This window comes from Zingiber officinale, chromosome 5B (genome assembly GCF_018446385.1).
Source record: "Zingiber officinale cultivar Zhangliang chromosome 5B, Zo_v1.1, whole genome shotgun sequence".
Taxonomy (NCBI): domain Eukaryota; kingdom Viridiplantae; phylum Streptophyta; class Magnoliopsida; order Zingiberales; family Zingiberaceae; genus Zingiber; species Zingiber officinale.
This window is the reverse complement of record NC_055995.1, coordinates 6,580,905-6,593,548: the sequence shown is the minus strand read 5'-3', so window position 1 is coordinate 6,593,548 and position 12,644 is coordinate 6,580,905. Positions and strand designations below refer to the sequence as shown.

The 12,644-nt window shown below is 34.1% G+C and overlaps 1 protein-coding gene across 1 annotated transcript; it reads left to right on the top strand.

Moving 5' to 3' along the window:
* Window positions 1-4,607: 4,607 nt before the first annotated feature.
* Window positions 4,608-11,784, top strand: LOC121984001 (protein PAT1 homolog 1-like). The gene is made up of 5 exons (XM_042536747.1): window positions 4,608-5,051; window positions 5,459-5,640; window positions 6,636-6,692; window positions 7,696-7,765; window positions 8,886-11,784. Exons 1-5 carry the CDS (start codon window positions 4,961-4,963, stop codon window positions 10,976-10,978), a joined length of 2,493 nt encoding a protein of 830 aa, XP_042392681.1. The 5' UTR covers window positions 4,608-4,960; the 3' UTR covers window positions 10,979-11,784.
* Window positions 11,785-12,644: the final 860 nt, after the last annotated feature.

Below are 12,644 nucleotides of genomic sequence, written 5' to 3'. Positions count from 1 at the left end.
TATTAAAATATTATTTTAATCAAGTTATTACTCCCCAATTAATAAAGTCAATATAAGATAATAATATTATTGTAGGAGCTAGCAATCAGCTGTTACATATTGTAATGTTTTACTTGCTAACTTCTACACAATTGATCATGATCAAATAATATTCATTTAAAATATAGTTGATGTTATAGAATCTTCTTAGTTTATTTTGATCATTGAAATATTATTTTCAACAAGATTATCACTCTCCAATAAATAAAATCAATATATGATGATACTATTATAAAAGCTAACAATCAACTCCTCTATATTATAATAATTATTTGTTAGTTTCTACACAATTGATCATAATTAAATAATGCCCATTTAAAATATAATAAGTGTCAAAAAGTTCTTGTAATAAGTTCCTTCAAATAAAAATGGTAGTCTAGTACACGAAGCTGTCGTCATGTGGGGTCCCGAAGAATGATTCATTGTACACAGTCTTACTCTGTTTTGTGCAATAGGCTATTTCTAATATTCGAACCTGTGACGTTTTGATCATAAAATAATAATTTTATTATTGCGCCAAGACTCCCCTTCTTGTAAGCGTATATATGACTCCTTTCGATTTTTGCCAATGTTTTTTTTTTTTTTGTAAATTGTTTCCTAAAATAAATTTCACATGCTGATGTTGCTTAATATATTTGTTAATAATCTGAATGCATCCCATTCCTATGATTATTAAATTAATGGCCTAAAATTATGATTAATCAAGTCAACGGAGTGATCGCGACGGTTCACACACAGATTTTATTAAAGAAGAATTTTTTTATTTGGGTAAAATTAAAATGACATCCTAAATTATATAAATCATAAAGAAATGTCACTTTTTTAATTTAAAAACAAATAAAAAAAACATCTAATCTCAATATTGGATATTTTATCCCAAATATCTCTCATCCAACAATAACATTGTTGTAGTTATCCATAACTGCTATAATGTACGGTAGTTATTCGTTGTTTCTTATTTTGAGAGTTATTGACCAGCTGCTTAAAATATAGAAGTTACTCTGGAACGGATAGAATAGGTAATAATTTTGATTAATTAAAAATAATTTTAAAAAATTTAAATTATTTTAATAAGTTGGTGAAGTGTATAAATCATATAATAGTATTTAGAGTTTAAGATTTGGAATTAATACTATTTTAAAATGATTTAAATTAATTTAAAGTGATTTTAATTAATTTAAATAATTTTACTCAAATGGCTAAAGTGTATAAATTAAATTATATAATCGTTTGTAGCAGAAAACTCGAAGCAATCGTTAACACTAGGATTTACTTGGTATACACCTCCTTAAGGTGATTAATTCAAGGATCCACACAATGTACACAATACAAATGAAAACCTTACTTTCTTGATCTTTTATTGCTTGAATTTCTTTTGTAGACTCGAAAATGCAGTAGCATTTCTCTCGGAATCTTCCAAAAATTGGTGGTGAAGAGTGGAGAAGAAGAGGTGTCGAATCCCTTGTGAAAACGCCTTTTATCTCACGATCTAAGGTTCCCAATTGATTGACCTTACTCTCAATCGATTGTCATATCAAATTCGTCTATTCAAATCTCGTAATTGACTTTTTTCTGCTTTTCCCAATCGATTACGCAGATTCAATCGATCACTTGATTGATTTAGAAACTCACTATTCGCTCACGATCTTCTCCAAATCAATTACTTAATCGATTAAACTCCTTGCAAACAAAAACCATACCTAATTGATTAGCATAGATTGAATCGATTAGGTCAATCGATTCAACTCTTATTCTCGCAACTTCACTCCGCAAAACTCTCAATCGACTGTGCTTTCTTCTCAATCGATTCAACACTGCTAATCGATTGAACCAGTCGATTAGAGATGTCGAAATCGATTGCTCAATTGCTTCCGGCATCTTCTGTGCTCTTCGCAAATTAAGCTCTAATTGATTAGCTTAGGATCAATCGATTGCTCCAATTGATTATTCAACCCTAATTTGCTTAGTTCAAGTTTAGGATTTCCTTGTCCAACATCCGGTCAACCAAGACTTATTGGGACTTCCTATCTCGTGCTAACTTCTCGTCAAACTTCCGATCACAGAGTACGGTCATCTTTGAGCCACTTGAATTTTCCTCTTACCTAATCGCAGTTAGGACTTTCCTCTTACTAACGTGTGGTCCTCCTTGACCCACTTGGACTTTCCTTTGCCTAATCGCAGTTAGGACTTTTCTTTTCTAACATGTGGCCCTCTTTAATCCATTTGGACTTTACTCTTGCTTAACCCTTGAGTTAGGACTTAACCTTGCCTAATCTTCAATTAAAATTTTATGAGTTAAGTATCCAATCCTCTATGATCCACATGATTTCTCTCATAAACATTATCAAGTATTCGATTAATCTTAACCTACTTGATCTCTTCCCACAGATTATCTAAATATCAAAATTTAAACTCGAATCCACTTAAACTTAATTAAACTGATCAATCTTAATCCAATTACATCAATAATCTTCTAACACAAACTATTCAGTAAGTATTATAAGAGTGAGATCAAAGAAGGATATTAAATATACTTTTACAATCTTGATAAATGAAAATAGCTTTTTTTTTTAAGATTCAATGTGACTTCAGCTATATATCATGCCCAATCTAGTAGACGTACTGGCTCCACAATTGGGACTAGAATGAGACACATTTAATTGACATCTGAAAAAATTAATAGTAAATAGTCAATTTAGCCTTATTAATTAATTCCAAGATGTGCCAACACATACATGCCCAAGCGTCATATTTTACATCATATTATTAATCTTGGTGCAAGTGCATGCATATTGGCGCAAGTGCATGCATATACTAAAAACTTAGAGATGCATAATAAGCGATCGATTCATATGCAATTTTATATTCTTTTATCATGACTAATTATTATATTATTTATCTTATAACAAAGGCCCATGCAAATTATGATGCAAAAGTTTTTAGAAGATAGTTAAATTATTATCTATATTCGTGATTCAATTTTTAATTATAATATATTAATAGAGATTTCCTTTTAAATAGGACATGCAATTATAAAATATTAGATTTTTAAATTATCCATTATGAATATTTTTTGATTTATATTAATAGCCAATAAAAAATTTATATAGAACTCAATTGATCATCCAAATTTAATATTACGTGACCATGCAATACCTTTTCTTTTAGTACATTAAATTAATTTTGAAAACCAAAATAGTGCCCACTATTATTCTCGCTCTTGGAGAAGAAAAGGGTCATCTAAAAGGAGCACCTAGATGCTTTATATCTTCCCCACCGCCAATTTTCCAAAATAGCATATTCCACTCCAACCCTTTATCTTTCCCTATTTAAATTATTCCCATTCCACTTTCCCAGCTCTTATCCAAACCAACACACTCATATACTTTTTTGGGAAAAAATTGTAAGGAGGGCCCTTAAGAGCATTAAATGGGCATTTTTTTAAAAATAATTAAATGGATGCTCTATCAATAATTTTATCCAAAAATACTTTTGACCTACTATTATTATAGTAGTTATCCGTGGCTGTTACACCATATAAAAATTATCGAGTAGTCTACTTATTAACTTGTTTACAATAATCGAATCAAATAATATTTATTTAAAATATAATAAGTATCAAGAATTTTTTAAAATTTATTTTATTCATTGAAATATTATTTTAATTAGACTATCACTCTAATAATCCGCTCCTATGTATGGTAGTATTTTACTGATTAATTTCTATACAATTGATGATATAATATTCATTTGAAATGTTGTTAATGTGTCTCAGGACGTAACGCAGAAGGTAGATACATGATATCTCTGACGTAATAATCAGGGGTTGATTATCAAAAACTGACGATCTGAGGTTTACTCCATCATATATTTATGGTCTATGTACCTACATGAATCTCTCTTCATATCCATGGGATCAACATTAGAGGGACCATTAAAATAGCTGATCTATTTTTTTGAAATACCGTTAATGTCATAAGTTTTCTTAATTTATTTATTTATTAAAATATTATTTTAATTATATTATCACTCTCTATCATGTAGAATCAAAGGATACTGTCATAAAAATTAGATGTTTTTAGATGTTCAATTGAAATGTGTCAGCCTCCTTTAAATTTATTTTGCTTATTTAAATATTATTTTAATTAGATTATTACTTTTTAATAAATTTAAATTAAATAATATTATTCTAGACTAGGGTATAATATAGAAACTATAAATCAGTTATTATACGTTATAGAAATTAATAATTAACTGCTACATTATACGTTTTAAAATAGGATAGTTTACTCTAAAAAGGGACGTTTGATTTATATGGACTCCTTTCGATTTTTGCCAATGTTTTTTTTTGTAAATTGTTTCCTAAAATAAATTTCACATGCTGATGTTGCTTAATATATTTGTTAATAGTATGAATGCATCCCATGCCTATGATTATTAAATTTATGGCCTAAAATTATGATTAATCAAGTCAATGGAGTGATCGTGACGGTTCACACACAGATTAGCTCTCTCTCTCTCTCTATTTTTTTTTTAATTTTTAATTCCAAGTAAAACTAAAAAGAACACGAAAGGGAAAGAGAAAGGTTAGAGGAGAAAGCAAGGGCGGTGGGGAGAAGTCGTCTTTATCTATCGGAACTCAACAGCGAGTAGTAATGGGGAAGCCATCCCTCCTCCCCCTGTCGCTCTATAAAGGCGTCTCCTTTTCGCTTGTGTTCGTTTCATTTCTTTGTTCCGATTCCTATCGTGGTGTTTGATTCGTGGAGCGAGTCGCTGGGGTGTTGCGTTTCCGTTTCCTTCTCCTGCTCGGGGTGACTCCGCTTGGCAGAATTTGATGCAAAGGTGCTTCCTTTCTGCGGCCTTGGCGTCCTTGATTCGGCGTTTTCAGCTGCCGGGAGGCGAGGGCTAACGGTGCGGGGAGATGGCGCGGCGATTTGAGGGGGAAGGTTCGGGTCCGGGGATCCCTAGACGCCCGTATGATGATCCTCAACAGACCGGCGATGCCGTTGCAGGTGAGTTTTTTCTGGGTTGTTTTCCGGAGTGCGACCGTGAGAGTCCTGATTTGTTTGATTGGAAGATTCTTACGGCATAGCGTCGATCGGGAGCTAAAATTGTGTTTTTCTTTTTCAAACTATTATTTGGGTTGTCAAAGAATATGATTTGTTGTCTGTGTCTTACTTGGTCGGAAGCGGTGTATGAGTTTCATCGCAGGTCTTTTTGGTTCTTTTGCCGAGTACTAAACTTAGTCGCTCAAAATTTGCGAGGTCAATGGTGGCCTTTGGATCTTCAAGCTGACAGCTGCTTAACTAATATTTATCATTCCTCCATAGCTACTTCACCTGTTTTCTCAGCCCGTTTGTTGATTACTTGATTTACTTCGTACATTTGCTACATCTCTTATATGTTTTGCTTCGTGCAGATAACACCCTATTTGATGCCTCACAATATGCATTCTTTGGAAAGGAAGGCGCTGAGTTGGGGTGTTTGGAAGACGATGAAGGTCATAATGCTAGTTTTATTAGGATCGATGATGAGTACCACTTCCCTATTATTAAAGACAGAGAGGAAGTTGGTCCTTCCGGAGTACAAGATGTAAATGAGGTACCTTAATGTGATGGAATTGCATGTTGTGTATCCTTTCACGTGACGCCTAGTGCAACATGTTCTTTCTTCAGTAATTGAACCTCTTTCTTGATTTTAATTTCTTCTCTGCCCTGGCCGAAGGACAAACCTCAACATTTTCATCAAATACATAATTATTTGCTTTCCTACAACCAACAGTCTAATAGTCTTTGATATTCACCTTCTCATGCATGCCTAGAGTTGTTTTTTTAACAGTGCACAATTATCAAACTGGTCAAAAACAATCTGACACCTGCAAGGACCAAATGTAGTTATCAATTGTTTAACGTATCTGAGAAGGCTGAATTGGCACATTGATGTTAAACTGTTCAATGAATGCAGGATGCTACACAAACATGCACTCTATTTTTTTTTCTTTTGACCGTATTGACTTCTGAACAATAAACAACTCCATGTGATGAAAATACTGGCTAGATTTTAGAAAGGAAAATATCATACATGAACTACTGAGCAAGTTATATTGTTTCTATGCATGCAAGGGCTCTTTTGCTTTTTCTCCAGCATTTTTTGGAAATAACTTTGATTCATCCCCTATGGTATGATAATATTACCTTTAGTAGCATGACACTGCCCCTGCCAAAGTACAATGAGCGGTATGTTGGTTGTTGTCTCGAGTTTTAATTCAATTTCAGCATAGTTAGCCAAGACACTGCATTTCCGTGCGATATATTCTATAGAGCTTTTCCAATGTTTTTTTTGCTTATGCAACCACCATGAGAAATGTTAGTCTCAACTGATAGGCCTGTTATAATACTTACTTTCTACCCTTTCACTCTTTACTTATTTGTTTAGGGTCATAACTAATGATTCTTGTATAGATAACAAGTTCCCACGTGCATCTTCCTTTATGCAGAAGATTCTCTTTTTTTCATGGAAAATTATTTAATCAAAGATTTGGCTTAATCATTTTCCTAGTGAACATTCTCATTGTTTGCCTCTTGTTTCATGTGCAGGTTGTAGGGTTAGGCTATTTATCTGATGGTGATGACCTTGCAAGCACTTTTGCAAAGGTTGGTTTACTTTTCATAATTTACTACTTTACCATTGCTGTTTGATTTACATAGATCATGAATTTGAAATTTAGTATATTTTGTGTGATTACCAGTATAAACTATTGTTTGCATTATATTGTTTACTGAAAATGCATGTGCAAGAGAAAAAAAATTGTTTGACATTTTCCCCCAAAAATACAGATAAAAGATTAAATATTAAAGTTAGATGTTTAAATATCCTGTTATGAAAAAAAAAACATTTCTTGGTGGGGTCGATTTCCTTCCTATCTCAGCCTTGGGTTCATTTTATGATAACACTTTCCTGGTAACATAGTTACAAGTCCAGAGACTACTGGCTAAACCCACATTTTTGCTACAGCAGGCTAATCATTGTATTGCATTCTGCTTTGCATGGGTTGGTTCACATTGTGCATGGAATAAATCTTTTGTGTGTGCGTGTGCGTGCGTGCGTGTGCAAGCCATGTTCTGTTGGTTATACAGCTATCTCTTTGATAATTGGCTGATACCCTCTCAAGAAGTTCATAGGTTATCTTCTTTTGGGTAAATTCTATTCTTATTATTGTATTTGAATCAGATATGTGAATCCTTTTATCATATGTTTGATGATGCTAGAATTTGTTTCTAGTTTTCCATTTGGTTGAAGCAAGCTTAAACTATCATTGAATTGAAGTGTGGACATTATGAACTATTAAACAAGCTAGTGTATAATGCTGGTTGGGATTCCTGAAACAATAGAATTTGTTGCATAATTGCCTGTCAGGACCTGTCACTGCAAGCATGCTTTTGAATTTAGTCTCACTGTATATTTTTTACCAGTTTTGTATATGCTCCTTGTGCTTGTGTTGTATTGCTTCTGTAGATTTAGTGCATCTTCCATGAAATATAGTATTATTTTAGTTGCTATTTATGTATTATATGCTAGTCATTTGTCATTTTTTTTAGTTCATACTATTATTCTATGTTTACTTGTTGATCAATGCTACTGCAACTTTACTTACAGTTAAACAGAGTGGTTAGTGGTCCAAGGAGTGCTGGAGTTATCGGTGATAGAGGATCTTTTTCTAGAGAAAGTAAGTAGTTTTGTTTATCATCTATACTGCATATGTTTTGGGATCATTAGTCTGCCTGTGTGATGTCATACTTTTTGGTGGATTAACTGCTGGATAATCACATTTGCTCTTCTAGCAAGAATGAAAATAATGAATTTTTAAATTGATTGTAATATAAGGCCACTGTCAAATAATACATGATTTTGGGCCTTTTCTAGATTGAGTGAAAGAGTTTGCTAAATGTAGAGGATTTCAAGAATATGGTTTCCTGAATTTTTTTTATGCTTATTTGTTTAAATTAGAAAGAGTATAAGTTGTTGTCTGGATTAGTGTGTTTGGTTTGTCATAAATTTTCTTTTTTTTTTAGAAAAAGGAGTTTGAAAATTGAAAAGAAAATAAAAACTGAAACAAAAATTTAATTATGGAAACATTCAATAGATTCAATACTGTCATTCCAACACTCGAAAAGAAATAAATTCATGTTGATTGATCCAAATAAAAAATAGAAAGAACCCCAAAACTAAAACAAGAATTGGACGATGGGAATAACCAATAGATTCAATACTGTTATTCCGCCAGAATAAATACAAGTTGATTGATTGTTCCAAATAAGAAATAGGACTAAGAGTCCTTAAGCTAGAGGCAAATCCCATAACTAGAGAGGAATACCATAAACAACAAATACCTCCTGAAAAAGGGAAAAAAATCCCAATTCCATTAATTCAGAACCTCCTATCGATGTCCAGCAGTCCTCAAGCTGGTGAATTGATTTCTCTCGTTCCCAACTTGCTTAAAGCTGGAATCCTTGCATGTTTCACCCTATAATATTGAATAGGATTATTGACTATGCTGATAGAGAACATACTGTCACTATAGAGTATCATTGGACAAGCAAGTGACATTTGTAATTCTTCCATCAATCTTTTCATCCAAATTCCCTCCAGAATTTCCTGGGTAATGACTCTGAACTTCTGCAATAGTGCGAGCTGCAACTTATTGTTTTTGCCTTCTCCATGTGGTCAAATTCCCCAATAGCTGGTAGAAACCCACAAACGTGCGATCTACTTTTTTAAGGAAAAAGTTTTTCTTCTCTGTCAGTTTATCCAAAATTATTCAATAATAGATCTTTTTTTGGTTTTAGGTTCTTCAACTGCAGACTGGACACAGGATGAAGATTATTTAAACTGGATTGATCAGCAAATATTAGATGCTGAAAATATTCAGGAGGGCAAGAGATGGTGGTCACAACCACGTCCCTCATCGTCTCAACATTCTTTATCAAAACCATTGTACAGAGCTTCGTCATACCCACAACAGCCACATTATCAACAACCGTTTCAGCAGCAGCAGCAGCAGGGGAGGCAGCAATACAGTCAGGACTCAATCCTTTCATCCAGCTCAATTTTCACTTCCTACGATTCACATGGTGGACCATCTCAGTCACCATCAAATCTTACACGGCATTTAAGCATTCCCTCTCTTGATACTGGGTTCCAGTTACCTGGTCTAACTCTGGCCCCCTATTCTGATCCTCAGCAACATTCAGGAAGATTGGGTCATTCATCGCACTATGGTCATGACGTAGCCCACAACATAGTTCCTAGTCCTACTACTAGCGGTTGGACAAGGGACTATTTGCTGAACCATACTGGTCTATTTTCTAGTGGCAATGTGTCACCTAACAGGCTTCAGCAACAATTGTCTCTGCCAAGCAATTTGATAGCTTCACAAATATTAACACAGCATCAACAGCATAGATTGCCACAGTTCCAACCATCTCATCTCCGTTTCTCTCACTTGCAAGCTAATTTGTTTGACCCCCATTGTTCCCCTTCGCATATGAGGAACAAGTTTGACTTAGCTATTCCCATGCCTGATCTAAGAGACAATAGACACAGAGCATCACAAAAAGCAAGGCAGCATATTCGATTTTCTCATGGGTCCTCTGATACTGGCAGCTCTAAAGGAGATAACAAATGGCCACAGATTAGATCAAAGTACATGGCACCTGAAGAAATAGAAAGCATTTTGAAGATGCAAAATGCAGCAAGCCACAACAACGATCCTTATATAACTGACTATTATCACCAAGCTTGTCTTGCAAAGAAATCAACTGGAAGGCCGAAAAACAATTTTTATCCAAGAAGCATAAAAGACTTGCTTTCGCGGTCACGTGGTAGTAATGAATCACATGCATCTCTTCAGATTGATGCAGCAGGGAAGGTTCCATTCTCTTCAGTTCGCAGACCTTCCCCTCTTCTTGAAGTTGACATGCTGCCCTGTTATGTGGATGGCTTGTGTGAACAGAAGTCTTCAACGAAGTCCCTTGAGCAGGAGCCACTTGTAGCTGCTAGAATCACCATTGAAGATGGGATCTACCTTCTCCTTGATGTAGATGATATTGATCGGCTTTTGCAGTACAATCCTCCACAAGATGGTGGATCACAACTGAGGCGGAGAAGACAGGTTTCTCTGGATGGACTTGCAGCATCACTTAATCTTGTTGATCCACTGAGACCTGGTGGATCTGGTTATTCTGGTCTTGGTCCAAAGGATGACATTGTCTTCCTTCGCATAGTCTCTCTTGCCAAGGGCCAGAAACTCATATCACGCTATCTTCAACTCCTCAACCCTGGAAGTGATCTCACAAGAATAGTCTGCATGGCCATTTTCCGGCACTTGAGGTTTTTATTTGGTGGTTTGTCATCAGATTCCAGTTCATCAGAAACAGTAAAAATCCTAGCAAAGACTGTTTCTTTTTGCGTGCACAATATGGAATTAAGTGCACTCAGTGCATGTCTTGCTGCCATTGTCTGTTCAACTGAACAACCACCTCTTCGCCCAATTGGAAGTGCTTCTGGTGATGGAGCCACCATTGTCATAAAATCTGTTCTTGATCGGGCAACTCATCTTCTGACAGATCCTCATGCCGCAGGCTCTTACAGCATATCTAAGCGGACTCTGTGGCAGGCATCATTTGATGCTTTCTTTGGGCTTCTGACAGAATATTGTCTGAGTAAATATGATAGCATTCTGCAAATGTTACTCGGCGGGGCATCAAATAATGCGGTACTCGGTTCTGAGGCAACTATAGCAATAAGAAGGGAGATGCCTGTTGATCTCTTACGGGCGAGTCTTCCTCATACAAGTGAGCATCAACGTAAGGTTTTGATTGACTTTGCACAGAAATTGATGCCTGTTACATCTTTTAGTGAACATGGAAGTATTAGCTGACCAACAATCTTGGAATCTATTCTTAGTTGATGCCTTTGAAAAAGAGAAAATAGATGGATATCAAGAACGGTGTGGTAAATGGTATTTCTGTTTTCTCACAAAATTGGCTCTTCAATTAACTGAGCCATGGTTTGAATATTATGTTGGGCCAAGGAATTTGTGGGATCAGGTAACTTCTTTTCTCATGTTGGTAGTACTCTTAGCTTCGTTGTCTTAATAGGAGTTGTGCCACTTGTGCCCGGTGGAGTGGTGGTCAGTCTTCAACGAAGATAAAGATTGCTTCTCTGGAAGAACTCCAAAAAGACATATCAGAAGTGACTTGAGAGACAAACAAGCACTGTCGTTGCTACTTTCTCCCCCTTGTATTAAAGCATTTGGGTGGCGGTGGCGCCTAGACCATGTTATTTTCATGCTTTATTGGTAAGAAGATTCATCTAGCCGGTCTTGAGTACATGACTTGCACTATGCAATCCACACCCCTGTAGTTCTTCCTTCAAGGTTACATGGATTCATAATGGTTGTCACTTGTTAGTTTTAACTCTTTTAGATTGCTTTTTCATTAAGGTTGTGTGAACTGTATCTGCTCATTCTCAATTGAAGCATGAAAATTACTTCTACGACAAACTCTGCGCTTGGATCAATGATTCTTTAGCAGTTAAGATGCATGCCAAATGCAGAATCATTGTTGGGAAAAAAGAAGAAAAAACTAGTGGAGTGTGCAATTTTTGTTGGTTTAAACTCAGGTTCAGTGTGTATTTTGCAAAAGACAATAGTGATCAGCTAGTTTTGTGCTATTTATGATCTCATATTTGCCTCCTCTATCATCTATTATCAGCAAGGGTGCAATTCTAGTGTACTTCAAAGAAAATGATTGATTATGCTTATTCTAAAAGCTATGGGTTTTGTAATGAGTCTAGTATTGATAGTGTGGTAATTAGATGATATTTGTTTCTGATAATCCAAGTATTCAAGTTTCAGTCAAGGTAGATGATGTTTCCTCTAATTTGTAGATCATCTTTCTTTAGTTTGTATATGCCTTCGGGTTATGCTGCGATGGTAAGAGGTGGGATGAATTTGCTAGGTAATGAGTATATCTTATTTAAATTTGTGTTTGAAACTAATTTAATGATATTTTGTCATTAACTTCTAATTGAGCTCCTACTAATATATTGATAATATAATTGAGAAGATATACAATAATGAAAATATTATTAATTCTATTATTTGTACCAATGTAAAATATTAATAATTATTTATGTATTTTAGTAAACTAAAGCACATTTTAAAGTAATTTAAATTAAATTTTATGATAGTTAAATGAAAAGGGTGGAATTAATTTTTCTCTTTTAAAGTTATTTTAAGTTTTTTTATTTATTCTTATCGAGCTGAAGGAGGCTTTTTATAAGCTCAATTAAGATTAAGTTAAACATTTATCACATGTATAAAATTTATATTATTTAATAAGATTTTAAAAGTATTTTTATTTTAGAGAGCAAGCTTGTCCATGCTTTTTTTTATTTTTATTTAGTTTAATATGATATGATTTAAAATATTTAATTTAAGTTTTTTAATTTTTAATTTATTAATTTTTAATAATATTAATTTTTAATTTATTAACATTAAATCAGTTTTTAATTAATAATTTAAGTTATTTTAATTAGATAAA

What these genes read in the sequence shown, in the direction of transcription:
- LOC121984001 (XM_042536747.1), top strand. Translation starts at nt 4,961, where the DNA reads ATGGCGCGGCGATTTGAGGGGGAAGGTTCGGGTCCGGGGATCCCTAGA. An exon ending in GACCGGCGATGCCGTTGCAG is followed by an intron (nt 5,052 to 5,458) that starts GTGAGTTTTTTC and finishes TGCTTCGTGCAG; the next exon opens with ATAACACCCTATTTGATGCC. An exon ending in GAGTACAAGATGTAAATGAG is followed by an intron (nt 5,641 to 6,635) that starts GTACCTTAATGT and finishes TTTCATGTGCAG; the next exon opens with GTTGTAGGGTTAGGCTATTT.